The 19399-nt window shown below is 42.0% G+C and overlaps 1 protein-coding gene across 6 annotated transcripts in view; it reads right to left on the bottom strand.

The window, feature by feature from the left end:
• The window catches only part of OGDH (oxoglutarate dehydrogenase), a 57333-nt gene extending 38303 nt beyond the window's left edge, over positions 1–19030 (bottom strand). For 4 of the 6 annotated variants that reach the window (XM_035140240.3, XM_035140243.3, XM_035140238.3 and 1 more), the window contains exons 1-3: positions 17045–17132; positions 9693–9938; positions 1697–1885 (exon numbers count right to left, since the gene is read on the bottom strand). In XM_035140240.3, the coding sequence (XP_034996131.1) occupies positions 1697–1885; positions 9693–9914 (411 nt within the window). In that variant the 5' untranslated portion in view covers positions 9915–9938; positions 17045–17132. Of the gene's footprint in view, positions 1–1696; positions 1886–9692; positions 9939–17044; positions 17133–18823 lie in introns of those variants that run through there. The other 2 variants (XM_088658003.1, XM_088658001.1) reach the window with 2 other exon arrangements.
• Positions 19031–19399: the final 369 nt, after the last annotated feature.

Here is a 19399-nt window from a genome sequence, read left to right as displayed (position 1 = left end):
TTTAGTAAAATTATCCTAGTTCTGAATTTTTCATTTTTTGTGTATGCTTTCGCCCAAATTAATTTTCTAGCTATTATAATCTTCAACTCTGCCTTATCTTTCATGATTCCACACAACCCACTGCAGAGCAGCAGCTGAATAGAGCCGTCTGCTGCTATATAACACGTCTTGTTCCTGAAACCTGGCCAAAGCCAGGCTGATATTTGCAGTGCACATTTTGGCAAACCATGATCTACTTTCAGTTTTGGACAAATGCTAGACGTAGCAGGTTGATCGATCTTTTTTTGATACTTTAACAACAATCTAACAATCTTGTGTATTTTGAAATCTGGTTGAGGTTAAAGGTTAGGGTAAAATTTTCTTTTTAAAAGTAACATTAATAATGGAAACTTTTTTGAGACCATGGATTGATCAAGAAAATCCCACATTTTCTAAGCACTCAAATGGCAATGTTGTAACCTTATGTGATGGGCTTGCAATAAGCTTTATATGGTGATAGCAGTAGGCCAGTCTTATCATCTCAAGCTTTCATAGCCATAGGCTACCTGATGGGTGTGATGCTGTTCTTCCTAAAAGTGAGGGGGAGCAACTCTCCAGCACCCACTGAGTCTCCCACTGGTGTGTGGGTACACAACATCCCTCATTCCATTTCTGAAGCTATAGCTATAGTTTACCATAAAAAGACAGATTAGATGCTTACACACACTTCATTTCTGCACATAAGCTCTCCTGAGCAGTCTACTGTTCAAGAACAAATTTTGGTGTATAGAAAGTTTGCCCATGTACTGGCATACAGTGACTGATTTAGCTCAGCCTGGGCCTGAAGTGGCAATCTATATCTGCCAGTGTGGGGTGCAAGGCACTCACTGGTAGAAGGAGAACTCTTACTCCAGTTTATTTCCCCTAAATTCGTATCAATGTTTGGTTTTTAAAGTCTTATTTTGGAGGAATTTATACTAGCTGGCCCTGCCACGTTGCTGTAGCTCACCCCTGTGATTTCCCCTGCCCTGTGCCGATCCATGACATATCCCGCCCCCTCCCCGGTTTATCCCTGATTCCCCCCTCTTCCCCCCACCCCGGCTTATCCCTGTGATACCCCCCTCTCTGTCCCGACCCATTATGTATCACGCCCCCTTCTCCCCCCACCCCCGGCTCATCCCTGTGACTGGTCCCACCGTGTCCTGACCTATCCCATCCCCTCCTCCCCCCAACCCCCACCCAGGCGAGTCAGTACCTCCATTCGGCCTAGTCTGTAAAGGATTCAGCCTAGTATGTAAATGGGAGCCAAGGTGCTGTTGAGAGGGAAGGTTTTATAGGTGTAGTACCAGTGTAGCTGCCGCTAGAGGGCACTGGTTTGTAACCTGGTTCTTTTCCCAGCATGCACTTTTGGTTGAGTGGTGCATTCTGGAACAGGGGTTTTGGGTTTTTTTTACCTAGTGGAGGTGCGACATCTGTCTTAGCAAACTTTCCTATATCCTTCAGACATTCACATGTGATCTTGTGTCAAAATTTCACCTCAATCGGTAAATCGGTTTTGGTGAAAAGTGGAAACACACCCACATGTCCTTTTTACATTTTTATATGATATCTACACACACACACAGTATAAGAATATCTCTCTTTTAAACTTGGGGCTGGCGAAAAATAGTGCTAGATGTTTACACATCAGAAGAGAAGTAAGAAGAGGTTATCTTACCTGATAGGCCCTAATGAGAGATTGGACTGCAAGATGATCTTCCACCAGTTTATCTACATTCGGCTGTGCTCGAACCAGAGACTGTGCCTGTGTTAGCGTTGATAGGCTGGTACTTAATGGAGGGGGGCTTTGGTAAGCAGTACCTGGAGCAGCTCCAGCATTGGCATTGCGAAAGAATATATCCCATGACTAATAAATAAATAAATAAATAATATTTTTAGATCGAGTATTACCTCTTCAAACTGCTTAGTTTGTTTTTCAACCATGTCAAATGTAGCTTGATATTTTCCTACTACTAAGCCCATTGCTGAAATGATATTCAAGTTGTAAACGTCAATAAACATAGCATTGCAGTTTTGTATTGTAGAATTTAGATAAGGAAAATGATATGGGGAGAAATAGTTAAATAGCACAATTGCTCTGATCAATTTTAGACCCATCATTGCTACTTTTATGTAAAACAAAAAAATCAGATGTTCTGATAAAATGTTTCATGTAATATATAGTTTGGTCATCAGTTGCTCTTATGATGAGACCACATACCATTCTTTTCAATGTCCTGGGTTCCCCCAGATCTTCTAATGAGCAAAAAGCAAATGCAAAAGCAACATCTTGACTCAGTTACCATTTTCCAGGAAAAAGATGGGCAACCAAACACAACACATGCATACACATGCATGTGCCCATAAGAAAGAGCAGTAGGTAAGAACCCAAGACAATACAGTCTTTTTCATTCACTAATTTGGAATTCAACCTTATCTGTTGCTAGTTAGGAAACAATGGCAATGTCTGAGATATGGTTTATCTGATCTCGGGGGGACGGACGGACGGGACGGACCACCTTAAATCTTTAAGGGATGTGACAACTCTTCAGTGTAGCAATAACCTGTAATATTAGCCATTATAGTTAATAGTTAACTTTGTGACTTAAGCCTGAAGGAAATAGCACCAGCAAATGGTACGTTATCTAAAGTTCTTTTCAGGTCAGTCTAAATTCTAGAGACTGTCCTATCCATGCTATTTGATGAATAAGTAGAGGTGACTGCCAACCATTAGCTTTGAGATGCCACATATAAAACAGGTTAAGGCTCAACTATTCATTAAGACATTATTTAGTGCTTCCCTTTTCAGTGACCTAAAAATAAAAAAGGAACCTATTCACTTCTCCACCCAGTTGTCACAAGTCTCAAATGAGTTTGTAACATGCACACTTAACCCATCATTAGAATTCCAGAGAACATCCCTCCACCTACCAAAGGGGAAGGTGGGGGGGGGGGGAAGTGTAACAACAGTACTGTATTTAATTAGTGTGTCCTTACCAAATCACCTTACAGAAGTCACAAGATCTATACAGTACAGCATGTTTTCAGCTGGTATAGTGGCAGGCTCAAATTTAATTTCTTCTAGGTATTTAAGTCAAGCCACTTTTACTTAGCCTTTGCTCCCATCTAAAATATAGGATTACTGTAATAATACCGAACTACATTTTAGGATATTGTTAAGGATTACAAGAAAATAAAAAGTGTGATGCAATAAGGCCAGGAGTCAGCAACCTTTTTCAGCCGCCCTCAGACCATGTGGTGGGCCGGACTTTTTTTTTTGGGGGGGGGGAATGAACGAATTCCTATGCCCCACAAATAACCCAGAGATGCATTTAAAATAAAAGGACACATTCTACTCATGTAAAAACACGCTGGTTCCCGGACCGTCCACGGGCTGGATTGAGAAGGCAATTGGGCCACATCCGGCCCCCGGGCCTTAGGTTGCCTAGCCCTGAATAAGGCACTATAGAGATACTATGTAACTGCTACTTAGAATACAAGTGGAGAACCTTAAAAAATGTTGTGGTTTATTTCCTAACAGGGAAGAGATAGCTCAGTCAGCAGAGTGTGAGACTCTTAATACTAGGGTCATGGGTTCGAGCCCCACATTGGTCAAAAGGGGGGTTGGACTAGATGACCCTCGCCCCCCTTTCCAACTCTATAATTCTATGATTTTACATAGGGCTGTTCAAGGCCTGTAGTGGTAGTAAGGAAGATTCACCCAAGCACTTCATTGCTATGGGAGAGAAAGGTTTCTGAGAAGGGTAGTCTTTAACTCTAGCCCAGGTGTCAGCAACTTTTTAAGCAGTGGGCCGGTCCACTGTCCCTCAGACCTTGTGGGGGGCCGGACTATATTTTGAAAAATATATATGAATGAATTCCTATGCTCCACAAATAACCCAGAGATGCATTTTAAATAAAAGAACACATTCTACTCGTGTAAAAACATGCTGGTCCGCGAGCCGGATTGAGAAGGTGATTGGGCTGCATCCGGCCCCCGGGCCTTAGTTTGGGGACCCCTGCTCTAGCCCAAAATCTCCTCACTCCTCCAATTTGGAGGTGCTTGCTAAATTCTGACACATTTGGTTTTAGTGTTGCAAGGTTTCACCTGTCATCTTCTTAGCAATAACTTTATAGAAAAATTGAACATTATCTCTTTTTCTTGTGCACACCCATCCTACCCTAGGTCCCTATTCCCAGGCTATTTATGGTACTATAAATTGTCAGGGCCAACAGGCCAATCCACACACTTTCATCCTCTAATCCCCCACTCCCCACCCCAACTGACACACACAACATTCTGTAGGAGAAACAGAGATCCTAGGATTTTTTATGATATTATACAATAAGAATAAAAGGAAACAAAAACAAACCTCCATCTAGTCTTAAATTATAGAATTAAAAAAATGATGTAAGTTTGTAAATTGTCTTGAGAACTGTTGTTCCAAAACATAATCTCAATTTGATTTTTAAGCTAGTACAGTGGTACCTTGGTTTACAAACAGTCCCGTTTACGAACACCTCCGTTTACGAATGCCACGGACCCGGAAGTGTTTACATCCGGGTTCTGTGGCGTCGGATGCGCAGATGCGATTTGCGCAGCGCGTGCGTAGAAGCGCTCTATTGGCGCTTCGTGCACAAGCGTGCCTTCGGGGAGCGAATGCCTCCATTTACGAACGCCTCCGTGGAACGGAGTGCGTTCGTAAACAGAGGTTCCACTGTACCTGGAAAAGTAAACTAATTAATAAAGTGATATCTTTAACACTTTTGACTATTCCAAGATTTGTGTGATTTTTTCCAGGTTTGTGGGCTCCCTCTTTTAAATTTACAAACTAATAGGCAAAATTCATCTAATGAGCCCAGGCAGCATTTCAGCCTGCCAGACACAACAATCCTCTACTTTTCCTGCACTATATTTTGGGATTTCTCCCAACCCCCTCAAAGCCAATTTCCACAGGGCTTCCGCCGGGGGGGGGGCGGGGTTATTAGATGAATCCTGAGCTTACCCTGAAAAATCCAATAAGTAAAAATAACCCATCATACATCTGAAGTAACAGATATGGAAGAATGTGAGCATTTTTTAAAGGGGGCACTTTGCCACATGCATGGAAAAGTTTTCAGTGGGTGGCCTCTAATTCACTCTTAATTTCTTCTTCACCAGAGTACAACAAGGCCAAGAAGTATCAATTTATTTGCATCTGCCTCAATTATTTTGACACCACTTATTCTTCTTTCTCTCTTCTCATCGTAGGTGCAATATGTATGGCTAATTAAGTGGTTATTTCAGTGAATATTCTCAGAAATTTATATTAGATTTTAAACACAAAAAATTAAACTGCAAGCTTACTATTTGCTATCTGAGCCCTAATGCAATAATGCAAAGCTACCCTTTATCTCAAAGCAATTGTTCTGACATTTCAAGAAAGTTATTGTATATGAAATATTTATAGATAGATGAGTTAACTATTATCTAAGGAATGCATGTTCACCCCCTTAGCACACATCTTCTCTGCCTTAAAAAACAAACAAAGTGGGGACAGGCTCCCCAACCTCCATTTAACAATTATGCCTGTACAAAGATCACATTCCTGTTGCAGGGTAATGAGATCTGCCAACATAGCAACTTTCCCTTTTGCACTGCCACTGCAGTCTCTTCTTCTCCCATTTTCCAAACAAACTGACAGAATGCATGCACAAGCACTATAGCTTGCAGGGCTCAATATTTTGTTTTACTAATTTGATTCTGGATTTCTATCAACAGTATAATTTTCATTATTTGTATTCTACTCTCAATTTTATGGTTTTCACTTTCTAACCCATTTAGATTTTTAACTATATATTAACACACCTGTAAGTTCATAAAATAGAAACACCATGCAGTATCCTTTACAGTTCTTATTCACAGTCACAACCACCATCCTCACAACGTTCATTGCTCAACTGGAATTATAGATGTTTGTACCAGGTGTGAAGTGTGTTCATAATGAGATGACACTTGAAACCAGATGCCCGTAGGAGCTTGTAGAAGTTTAAATTACTGCAAATTTAAACACAGGCACTTGCTGGAGATGCACATGATAAAAGGAATTCAGCACATCTAACAAACTCAACATGTTTTTTTTCTGCTAAGAATCTACACAAACTGGAAGGCAGACAGCGTAGATAAGTTATAACTTTCAGAAAAACTTCACTGTGCAGAAATATTGATTATGCAACAGTTAATGAACACTTACTAAACTATAATGAAACTACAGAATGGTTGTCACATCCTTTGGTCACCATTTAAATTATATATATGCACAGGACAGTGCAACACATTATGCACTGCTGCTGAAGTTTCTTGCACCAATTGCACCAGACGTAATGCATAAAAGTGCACAATGCACATATATGCTTTCCAGACGTGGACACAAGGGTGTTTAAGACACCTTTATTACTTTCCCACTCCAAATAGTCCAGTTTATGGCAGCAATAGTAACATGTTGTTGTGGTTTAAATTAGTTTAGCTTACCAGGATTTTATTACCAGTGGCTGCAATGCAGTATGGATTAGTTGAAAAGGAGCTCAGCTGTGAAACTATTAGACTAATTATAGTTGTGTTTTGCCTTGCTCTGAACTACTTTCTAGCTCTCTGTATCCCAAACGTCATTTAAGTTGTTCTAGTACTTGTTCTTGAGCTACCTCCAATCTGACCTTATGCGAACCCAGATTATACTGTGCCATTGCCTTGGTAATTGTCCTGTCATAGCTAGTTCTACAGTGAGCCAGCAGTTCCGGTTCTGTATGCTAGCATTCTTTGACCTTCAGACAGGCAACTGGATTTCATTACGTGTTATCTCAAAACACATGGAGTACTTTCCCCGATAAAAGTTTAGAATTCCTAGGTGTTGAAAGCATCTTGAGCGGTGAACTCATAGCAGCTCAAAGGTCAGGGCACACACCAGTACAATGTCATTATGCTGCAATGGGTCCAACCCTGCAGTAGAAAGTTTCTTTCCTATGGATATGTTCAGCAGATGGGCCTCAGAAGTGCATTTCTTCCATACTCATGAAAGAAACCAGTTCCAATAGAGATAAGGATTAGAGCTTCAGAAACAGGTTAAGCTATAAATCTCAGGCTTACAGTTGAACTTCTTTCGCATTTAGGGAATACAGAAAGCAAGTTACCATAAATATTAGTAAATCACCTCACTGCCAAGCCCTGACAGATCTAAGGAGCTTATTATAGCTTACTTGCCTAGGTATCCATATAGTAGGATATATCTGGTATAAAAAAGGTAAAGAGGCCCCTGACCATCAGGTCCAGTCGTGTCCGACTCTGGGGTTGCGGCGCTCATCTCGCTCTATAGGCCGAGGGAGCCGGCGTTTGTCCGCAGACAGCTTCCGGGTCATGTGGCCAGCATGACAAAGCTGCTTCTGGTGACCCAGAGCAGCGCACGGAAATGCCGTTTACCTTCCCGCCGAAGCGGTTCCTATTTATTTACTTGCACTTTGATGTGCTTTCGAACTGCTAGGTGGGCAGGAGCTGGGACCGAGCAACGGAAACTCACCCATATATATCTGGTATATTTATGCCTTAATAGAAAAAGAGCAAATAATACAGCTGTGTAATTTAAGAAAGCTAACCTCTAGAGATTTTTACCAAAGGCTACCAAGCAAGTCTCTATTGACAAACTAGTTAACAGAAGAATGTTCTCTCAGTCTTACACAGAGGGTGCTGAGCTTTTTATAATCCAATATGGTACTACCATCTAATGTGAAAACAGAACATACAATTTTTAAAACCAACCCATAATGCAAACTAAAAAGTGCTGGTAACACTAAGCCAGTGGCGGAGTGTGTCTCCACGCTGCTGGGGACGTGTGTGTGTGTGTACATGGGCGTGCCAAGGGGCAGAGCACAAACAGAGCCCACCGCTGCAACACCAGCTCCGAGCGGCAGCTCCTCTCCATGAGCATTGGTTCCTCTAATGTTGGGAGAGGAGCACCGGGCTGGGACACGCTGCGGGCATCTGTTTTGCGCACTCTCAAAAATCCATGCCCAGGGCCATAGCTCCTCTGGCACTCCCCCATGCTGCGCCACTGCACTAAGCACAGAACAGCCAACTGCAAATAGCAGAGAGCAAGGTCAAACAGTCCAGTTGCAACTACACACGTCAAGTAATTTAGCATTTGTTTCCTTGTTTCAGTCTCATACTATATCACTTGCATCACACGGGGCTACTGATGAATAGCTAACAAATTATTTGCACAGCATTGACAGAAAAAGGGCATCAAGCTGGTTCCCCACCTGAAGGCAGATGTGGTAGTGAAATATGTTTATATGAAACCATGAACACTGCCACACTTTAAAACTGCATGTCATGGATTATTTATACCAGTTCACTGGTGTTCACTGTTAAATACACAAAGAGGGAATGAATGTTCATTGATGGTTCAGCATAATATAAATTTGCGGAAATGAAGTCTTTCTCAAACATATCAATATTTAAGTACACTGAGACAACAGGCTAGCATGTGTGTCTTCTCTGGGTAATTATTATTATTTAAACATTCTAGGCTCACTGTCAGTTGCTCTTCACAGCATGGACAGAAAAAGGTATGTGATAGCAGATTCTGCATCAAATTCTAGAAACTATTTAATACCTTCCATTCCATTATTGACATGCATTAATTTCTACTGGGTATGTACTACATTATGATCAAAGTAATTTGCACTCTTCTGTATACAGTCAAACCTCGGTTTATGTCTACCTCTGTTTGCGACCACTTCGGCAAGCGACCACCGTGGACCCGGAAGTGTTTACATCCGGGTTCCGCGGCGTTGGATGCGCAGACGCGTTCTGCGCAGCTTCCGCATGTGCAGAAGTGCTCTATCGGTGCTTCGCGCACGCGCCGAAGTGTGCCTTCGGGGAGCGACCGCTTCAGCGAACGACCGCCTCCGCGGAACGGATTGCGGTCGCAAACCGAGGTACCACTATACATGTAGCTAGTCCAAAACATGAAGTCTTACTTAAAAGGGCCTGGAAGCAAGACATTCAGATAATGGATGTACTTGAACTTGCAGGAGAATAAATTATGTAGCTTTATCTTAGCAGAATGTGTAGCTTTATCTTAGCAGAAAACAATGAAACCATAATTAAAGCTGTTTCTCAAATGTGATAAACAGCTAGCAATATGTCACTATTCATGCAGTATGACCAAGTTTAAAATAAAACAAAACACACACACACACACGTTAAATCCATGGCTTAAAATGACTGACCCTTGAATGTGGTTGTTATTTACACTATAAACAAAACTGTTCCTATACAAAAGGAGACCTGTCTCAATTACTTCAAAAAGGAACATCAACAGTAGCTCAGCAATTCCTCAGTGGACATCCAAGAAGAGTTCATCCTTCTTTATATCCATGCCAAAGCCAAGATGATTCCTCAGGGGGAAGGCGGTCATAAACTTTCCAAATTCATTCCGATGTTGATTCTCTCAGTGCTATTCTTTGTCAGCCGAGCCATTTTAATTTTTGCACAACTGAAACTGACTGGATTCAGAAGGTTCCCAGGGTCTTCTTCAAGTTGTCAAGTTGACGCTCACTCTGACAAAATGCACTTACCTGAAGACATGAGAACCAAAGTGTGGAAGAATAGGCTTTATTCTAGGGAGGCTGCTCCTTACCTTATGTACACTTTTGGGATTTTCCAACCAAGCATAGTACATTTCCTCCACATAGTTTGAACTAGTCCCACTCAAAAATGGCTCAGCAGCAACAGGTGCACTGTAGCACCTGATTTGTTGAAACGTCCTTGGCGCTGCTGGCTTGTTCTGAGAAATTGTCTTAACAGTCTGTGAGGCTGTCAGAGGCCTCAGTTTAGTAGCACAAGTCCTTAAGTGAAACATTTTTGTTATGAAGCAGACGGGCTCCTGTTGGGAAAGAAGAAATAATGATTCAGTCATAAAATTTAAAAAAAAACACAGGTTGAAAAGATAATCATTCATCTGATTAATCAAGTTTATCTGTTGCAATATCTATACTAAAGTTCCACAGCAAAGTTAATATCTTGATGTTCACTTAGCGCAGCAGTAGCAAAGTAGGACAAGCTAAAACTTGCTGCTGGAGAAAAGGAATGAAAGGTACAATCCCTTGCACAGTTTAGTACACTGTTTTAAGGTGCTTTAGTCTTTGTTGTATTGTAATCAGTGACACAGGAACACTTTAGACAATTTAAATTCCAGATAAAGGGATAAATTGATGAAATAGACCAACAATACTACTCAGTGATAAAGCCAATAAGTCAAGCATTATCATAGCAAATGACCGTGAGAAAGACAACTTCTAAAATAAACTTTGGAAGATATAGCATCTACTCAGGCAGAAAAGAAGCCCTGCGGGATCAGATCAAGAAACTATTTAGTTCAGCATGTTACTTCCAACACTGGCCCACCTTGTGCTTCCCAGAGAATAAGCTGCTGCGTTATACTAGATCAGATGTATTGATCTCACTAGTTCAATCCTGTCTAGTCTCATTGATATCAGCTTTCCTAGATTTGGGGCAGAACTCTTTCACAGCCCTGCCATTGCTTAACTGAAGATGCTAGGCACTGAAATTTGCATGTGTATCACAGTTACTGGCATTTAGTTTCCACAGCCTGCAGTTCTCTCCTGTCCCAACATTTTCCACATAGTGTTAGAAACTGAGATATAAAAGCTAGGAGCTAAATGGCAACTTAAACCTAGGTTATGGGATCAACAGCAGAATGTCTAGGTGCGCTTTTTTATAACATGAACTGCAGCTAAAATTCATGTTCATTTTTCACATGGTCTAGTCTTTCTCCTCCCCACCCCCCTAATATTCTTAAGAGGTTCTCTTCTCCAGTCTCCAGAGAGTAGCTGGAAGTGGGGAGGCAGAAAAGGTCCTTCTTTTCTTCCACTCTGAAGTTTTAATCTGAAATGTTCTACGCAGTACTGCACCCGGAGCTCAGAAACTGCTCATGCTAATTGGCCTAGAACAGTGGGAGTTTTGAATACTGTTTCTACATTATTAGCCCAAGTTTTTCCTGCAAAGGCACTATGGATGTAGTTATTGTAAAAACACCATACTACTCCTCAGAATGCATTCCACAGTTCTCTGCTTACATCAGCAAGGTCATCACAATGTCAAACTTTGGAAGATCCAATCACTAGGAGAACAGGAAACCAAGTGCAGTAGAATGCTCTTTGAATCAAATAATGCTGATCAATGAGGAGGAGCAGAGTTGCCAATAATATGTTTAGCTAATTACTACCGTACTTTAAAATCTTCACTATTCTGACAAGACCTGCATTTTGAACAGCTTTGTTTTCTAAAAGGTGGAAAGTAACAAAGCAATCTATGCTGGACATAGATCAGTTTTGAAGATTTGCTCCTTAAGAATAGCTGACAGTCTAAAAGTAGATTATTACTAATGGCATCTACAACACTGTATTCATGTAACATCTTTAGGGTACAAAACAATTTAATTAATGTAGTAATGAAAACTAGCTATTTTATTCAGTAACCCTGATTGAACAGGAAACAAAAAAGGAAACATTTTATGAAGATAACTATAGTATAGATTCCCTGCTACTATAAGATTTACAAGAAAGAGGTTCAGTTACATAAATTCTTATTGGAGGTATTATTCCATTCCCAGTTATCAAACACAAGTTTTATTAGCATAGTGTTCTCTTCCTTTAAAGCCAATTGTGGCTGTATAATTCACCCAAAGTAATTATATTAACAAATCATTGCTTAGTTTAGACAAACTGTACAGCTAGGATCTCAGTCTGTGACAGTGGAATCTTAGGAAAGGGGTTTGAAGATTGGGTTAAATTTTAGGACTAAATGATTGAGGATGGTGCTTGTGCAAAGAAGTGGAAGAAACTGCATGGATAAAGAAATGAAGGACTCCCAGAGCACTTTCTTCTGAGTAAGAATGTGTGGCTTCCTTTTGATATTGGTTGTATAACACCAACAGCAAGTGGCACAATTTCATCCAGTATACTATTTATTCAATAAAATTTATATACTGCTTGATTGTAAAGCAACAGCAGCAACCTCAAAGTAGTTTTAGAACAATGATACTTGGTCACTTTACACAGTGCTGGAACAAGATGTGTCAGCAGTGCATGGCAAGAACAAGTTCTTTTTATAGAGCGAGGAAGGGCAGCACAAAGTCAAAGAGCTAAAACTTTTCAGCAGCATAAGATATGCTAACAAGTTGCATAAAGTCAATTCAGCCATCCAGCGGTTCAATAAACTTGATCATTCTGTCCTTCTTATTCAAGTAAATAGTTTCCATATACAAGACTTCTGCAACTTTCAGAGTTGTATGCATTAATTAGGGTAGAAGACCACTAGTAATGACTTCCTGATTTGAAGATGTTTCTGTTCTTTCTAGTTACGGTACATTTATGGTATTCAAATGTGTCATGGTAGATAGAATTTTTTTAAAATTTTAAGTGGATCAACTTTAAAGAACTTACATTTACAGTTGATGACCATTTCACGTGGGGTTTCCATTCCCACCCCCTTCCCCCCAGTGGAGCACACAGAAGTGCAGCAGACTTTTTGTGAAGTGTTCAGTGACATTTTCAGGTCACTTCCGGGTTTGGCACCGATCATGCATCTTTTGAACACACATCAATCAGTTCTTGCCTATATCTCATAAATTGAATCAATGGTTATCTAAGTAGAAAAATTTGAGCTAATGTCCCCGATTTTTAAGTGCTGCAGAAATATTAGTACTTTTTAAAAAACAAAACAAGACAAAAAACAAAAAACCTTGCTTTTCTATGAAAAAGAAAGCACTTAAAACCCCTTGCCATTACAGAACTAGGTTTATGATTCTTTGGGTCCTATTATAAGTACATGACCTATTTGGTGCCCTTAAACATATAAAGCTAAATAAATAATTATTTTGCTCAGTTGCTCCTTGTTTAAGTGCATAACACACATGAGCTATATGATAAAAGGTTTTTTTTTTGAAGTATTCATTTTTTTGTTCTTGCACGCCACTTAGCAAGCATACGTATTCTGAGAATTATGACTTACAAAACTGAAGCCTTTGTTTTTAAAGAGGGTGTGTGTACTTACAAACAAAATAATAATTTAAATTCATGATTTAAACCCTTATTTCCACAATTTGGTAATAACTGAGCTGCGCTTTTCCTGGCTAAGCTATTTAGAATGATGAAATTCATCTAAGCCAGGAACAGCTAACTTATTTTGTGTGCTCTTGAATAACATCAGTGTTTTCCCGCCTTTCAATTTGGCTTCAACTGTCCAGCACAAGCTGAAAAACACTTGGGCACCCATCTCTCTTTGTCTTCACAAAGGTCTCTAGGACAATTTCTAATTTCCTTATATGTTGATATGGGTGACCTTATGAAGAGCCCCCCTCCACCTACCACAGTTTTTGTGAAGTTGGCTGGAGAAACATCTCAACCCAGAGCAAAGTAGCCCCAACTAGCTTCACAAAGGTGGGGGGATCTTCATGTGGATATTTAGCCAGGAATATACTTTTCTTCCATATCATGGCTGAAAAAATTCAATCTAGTTCCCCCCCCCAAAAAAAGAAGCCTGAAGATTGTAATGTATGTAATAGTTATACTGACCTTTTAAAACTATATTCTTACAGCTTCTAGAAGCCATCAATGAGAGTTACCTGGGAATATTTGAGTAAACAACCAACCACTAAACAAGCCAAACTTCGTTTAGTGTTTGGTAGTTTAAGTAAAATAACAGCCACTGGTTTAGCAAGGGGTTGGTGCTATGATATATTATTTAGCATATTTATTCTAAAGATGGTGTTGAAGTATCAACAATGTGCCAATGAGCCAACAAAGGAGTGGCAGCCTACCTTTTAAAAACAAATAAACTGTACAAGTTCAGTGAGTTGCCATCTCTTGTATGGTCAATTCACAGATAAGAGAATCAAAAAGGCTAGTACAGTGGTGCCTCGCTAGACGAATTTAATTCGTTCCACGGGTCTTTTCTTATAACGAAAAAATTTGTCTAGCGAGTCCCATAGGAATGCATTGAATTTTTTTCACATTGTTTTTTGCCCATAGGAACGCATTAATTGAATTTCAATGCATTCCTATGGGAAACCGCGATTCGCTAGACGAATTTTCATTCGTCTAGCGAGGCAACCTCCGCTCGAAAAATCCTTTCGTTAAGCGGAAATTTCGTTAAGCAGGGCATTCGTTAAGTGAGGCACCACTGTATACCTCCACACTTTAAATGGTAAAGGTAACTACTGTGAACTGCAGATTCCTGCAGCAAATATAAAGAACACACAGTACATGGTCTTGAGACCCCTCAAATAGGCAGATGTTTCCCAATGGATGTACACAGGTGTTTGAGGACACATTATTTCAATGTTTGCTGCAAGAAACACTAGTGTATGTACAGCAATTATGCTTGGCATGTAAATGTACTCTTACAGAAAGAGAATCTGGTGCATCAGTTATTTCACTCACTTAGGTTTTAGTACCCAAGTCATTGCTCTAGTCCTCACTGATGTCCAGCAGGACATGTCTCATATACAGATAACCACAAATTATGGTGAAATAATAATGCTCTCCCGCTATTATATCTCCCATTATATCTGTTTTATATCAAATTCTGTGTCCATGCAGAAATGTATTTGTTGGGATTTCTTTCAAAGCTCTGCATTTGAACAAAGAAGTTGCAAGTTCCTCTTACTGAAATGTGTTAACTTAAAAAGTTATAAATTTCATGGAGACTGGCTGCAGGAACAAATGCAACCCTCTACTCAGAGTGAAACTTTTCAGAAAACTCCTTCCTTCCACAGATCTGCTTTTGAGCGAAGATGAGGGCTCAGCTTTTCTTCACCCCTGAAATGAGGGGGGGAGGGAGGGAGGAATTTACAACTCCTTGTAGGATTATTATATGATAACCACCTTAACCACTAATCTAGTGTAATGTACTAGCTGGACGTATTCCTGAGAGGCCTGAATGTTTTTAAAATGTGATGTAACCAGAAGCAGATATGTGTTAATGGCAGAGGCCTTGGTATATTTACCAAATTACCAACAACAGGCTTTTGTTATGAGAGCAGGAAAAAATACTTCAGCCCAAAGATGAAAGTACAGTTTGTATGAGGGAGAAATCCCTAGTTTTGACTATCTAAGAACTAACTGAAAACTGTCACAGAACTGACAGAAAAGTTTACAGCAGAGCCTTAAAAAAAGCCCCGAATTCAAGATCACGTTGTACATTGTTTACAATGCTTAATGAACCATCTATTAATCAACCGAATCAGGATGGAAAATGCCAGGTCAACAGATTTCTTCTGACATAGATTTTACATATAGAACAAACTCTATTAAAATTTTGACCACAGATGCAGAAGGTAGCTGACTCCTCAGATTGAGTTATTTTTGAATGTTAAAAGAAGGCCCTCATTTCATGATAGCAACAGCTAAAACAACAGGACATTTCTCCATGAGGCGTTTTGACAATAACTTCCCTGTCCTTGCACCCTACTGAAATTAAAATATGTGTAACTGATGCACAAATTGTTGCCTCTTTACTTTCTCCTCCACCTTTCTTCCATCTTAATTTAAATTGTAAACTTCTGAGGGATCCTTCTTGCTGTTAACACCATGAAGTATGATGGCTTGATAAGTAAAAATATCATCATCTCAGTTGTTTCTTCTTTAACCTTTCCAGCATTTCTCATCTCATCTCCTCCTGTGCTTCTGGATATCTCTGGGTACTGGGCCCCTCTAGGCTCAGAGGAAGAAGTCAAATGCAGGGTTCCCAGAAGTATAGTGGCTTGTGAGCATGAAACTGGGGAGAGCCAGTTCAAATCTGTACTTAGGTATTAAACTTATTAGGCAAGAAGCATAACAGTTGAAAAGGAAAAATAATAATCAATGACTACCTATTCACTTCCAAGCCCCATTTAAAAGGTTGGTGCTCACTTTTAAAACCAAGCACTTCATGCCTGCTTCCATACCAGCCTGCCTGCCTTCACGATAAGGTAATTTGCCAATGACCTTCTCCAAATGCCACCTCCAACAAAGGCTAGTTACAACAAGATAGAGGCCTTTTTGATAGTTGGCACCCCAGCTACAGAATGGACCAGAGGATGGATCTGCTGGGGGGGGGGGACTATACAGTATTACCATGTTCATTACCCTTGCCTAACCATGCTACAAATCACATTTCAGGAGGCGGTTTGGGGATGGGGTGGGGTTGGTGACTGAACAAGTCTACAACCCTGTGCACGCCGACCTGGAAACAGGTCGTACAGCGAGAACACAGTGGGACTAAAGCAGGCATATATAGGACTGCGCTGAAAAAAGAAAAGAAAATCCTTAGCAGTCCTAAGTACCTTTTTTTCTTTTCTTTTCAAGAAAATCCTTTTTTCAAAGGGTAGCTTTCAAAACAAAACAAAAAAGGATTGAAGCACCAACCCCCCCCCCCGTCGTTGTTTCCCACCCCCGCCCCAACCACTCATGCAGACGTAATAGCCCTTGGCTTCATTGTCTGGGGTTTTAAGAGGGCTGTAAGGCCAGAGGCAAGGCAGCCAGGCACCCCCCATATCCTCTCCACGCCCTCTAACCAGCGCGCCCGGCTAACACAGGAAACGACGCAAGTCGGGAGAAGCCGGCAGGCGCCCGAACCTCCCTCTCTCTCTCGCAGCCGCCCAGCGAGAACTCAGGGGAGTCCCGGCTTGGCGCGCGCTCCAGCTCCCACGTGGGCTTCAGCGGGTGGGGGGGGAGGGGGCGCTCGCGCTCTTCCCGTCACCCCTTTCTCTCTCCCCCCCTCCCGCCCACGCGACCACGGTCGGTCACCCCATCCCGAACAGCGTCGCGCCAAGGACACTTCGCTCCCCGCTCCAAAGGCCAGGAAAGGCGCCGGCGCCGGCGGCCCTCACTTAGCCTCCCCGCCCCCAACTCCCCGCAAACCAAGGCCGCGCCGCCTCGGGCCCGCCGGAGCCCCCGCCATCGACACTCGCCCCTCTCAGGCCGTTACCTGCCAGCGCCTCGACGTTCTTCCCCCGCCTCACGGCTCTGAGCTGCGCTTGACAGCGCCAGTCGCTGGCCCCACCCCTGTCGTCCGCGCGCGTCACCCGGGCTGCGTCACCGCGCAACGCCGGTCCGACCTCTGAGAGACGAAACGTGTAGAGCGGCACCTAAGTGCTGAGTTTCTGAGCCCGTCACTCCTGTAACTCTCCAGGTTAAGATCACCAGCCCCGGACAACTGGCCAAGGGATGGGGCTGATTTGGGGGAGGTAGGGGTACTAGGAACAGTATCTTGACGCCCTAAATTCCCTGCCCCTGGCCTGGTTTCGGATTTTATGCACGGCATTGTATTTGCGTAAGCTGTCCTATGACCCGCAAAGGGTGGGATCCGATTAATTAATTAATTAAAACTACTCACTATTTTACTAATAATTAAATTAATTAACCACTATTTTTATTATTGTTATTGTTATTAGTACTGCATCCAGTGGAGTTTACTCCCAGAACGTGTAGTTAATTACTTAATTAGTTACTTAATTACTTAATTAGTGCTGCAATCCTAACTACACTTCCTGGGAATCTGGATTCAGTATTTTTATGATTATTTGTGCTGGTCGAGAACCGTAACAATAAATTAACGAACTAACTAACTTTATGATTATTTAAATCTTTATTCGTTCCTCTCCTCTTAGAAGTGACCACGTAAAGCCGCTTTATAGAAGCACTAAAACCAAGTATCGCAAGCAACCCATGAAAGAACCTAAAAGCACTCGTAATAATACATTTCTCAACGGATTTCTAAGGGTAGCGCTTCAATTCGGCCCAGGAGATTTAAAGCATGGATTCCAATGACAGCCCGGAAATGCCATGGATAAGTCTACAATTTTTTCATCTCCGTGGAGCCAACCTGCTCCTTCCGATTGATCACGTGAGGGAAAAATAAAAGCCCCTCCTTCCTTTCTCTGCTCCCCGCCTCATGCGCAGTTGTAGAGGTAGAAACAACTTTGAGGGATTGCTGAACCCTCATTTACGGTATTGCAGCGCGCTCAGGTCTAACACCTGCTGTGTTAAATGGTGCTGACTTTCTAAGATCTCTCTTGGAATCAGCCCCTACTGCAGGACCTGCATCGTGTCGAGAGGGATACTTGGCTGCTGCAAAACGCAGCGGTTATAATGTTGATGGGAAACAAATTACTGTACAGTATTGCCAACACACGACTCTGATGCTTAAAAGTTTGCAATGGCTGCCCATATGCTACCCGGGAAGGTTCAAGGTCCTAATTTATAATGCCAAATTCCTGCAACCACCAAGGACTTTCTAGTATCGCCTTAAAGACCCACAGCGTCCACGCATAAAGATTGCTTTCAGGAAAATGTGCATATATTGTTTTATCACACTACATTTGCATGCCACTTTTCCTCCAGAGAGTTCAAGGGGAGCATTGCACAGCGTCTCATGTTGTTTTCACGACAACCTTGCGAGTTAGGCTGGGCTGAGAGGTAGCGACCGCTCAAAGTCACTCAATTCCGTGGCAGCCAGGCCGGGTTTTTCGAATCAGGACCAGAAGGCTATAGGGCTGCAGCTTTGCAGTTCAATGCCATACACGTCTCCTAAGGAGTAAGTAAGCCTAAGGAATAGCTGTGACCTGGCCGCCGCTCTGCTAGCCAAGACTGCAAAAAGAGCCCCGACGTCTGGGCTGTGCATAAAAGAATCGTCGGCCTAGGTCGCGCCCCCCGCGTCTTGGCCCGCCCACTCCGCAAAAGTGACGCGCCCGCCCAGGCTGCTCACCTTGTCCTGCCCGCCGCGTCCTCACGTGACTTTATCCCGCGTGAGCGCCGACTCCAGTTACAGCGTCGTGTTGGCACGCGGCGGACTTGCAAAGGGGAGCGGCCGCTGCTGCAACAACTGGTTTCGTGGGCAAACAGAACTCCCCGCCTTGACAGCAACCTGCCTGGCCTTGTTTGCTCCGAGTCCCGGGCAAGGCAGCCTCGCCCCATCGTCCCAAAGCGACTTTCGACCTTTCCCTCCCTCTGGCGGTCAAAAAGATCAGACACGATATAGCAGTGAACTGTACGGGATACGCAGAGATATAAATAGAGACTATTATTTATGGCGCAGCAGCATAATCCCATTTCGTGGATTTGTTTTTGATTCAGATTTGTCATGGCCAATGGCTAGTACAAAAAAGTTATTTGGATTGGAATGGCTAGCTGGCTTATTTTGGCAAGAGCCACAATCATTTCTATTTTTATTTTTTAAAAATACTGGAATTTTATTTACAACATAACACAACCCCCCACCCCCAATACACAAACCCACTCTCATTAAACGTGAACATAACATACAACAATACAAACAACCAAA

Source organism: Zootoca vivipara, chromosome 14 (assembly GCF_965207765.1).
Source record: "Zootoca vivipara chromosome 14, rZooViv2.hap1.1, whole genome shotgun sequence".
In the NCBI taxonomy this organism is placed as follows: Eukaryota; Metazoa; Chordata; class Lepidosauria; order Squamata; family Lacertidae; genus Zootoca; species Zootoca vivipara.
Note: the sequence above shows the minus strand (reverse complement) of the source record. Positions and strands in the feature narration are given on the sequence as shown.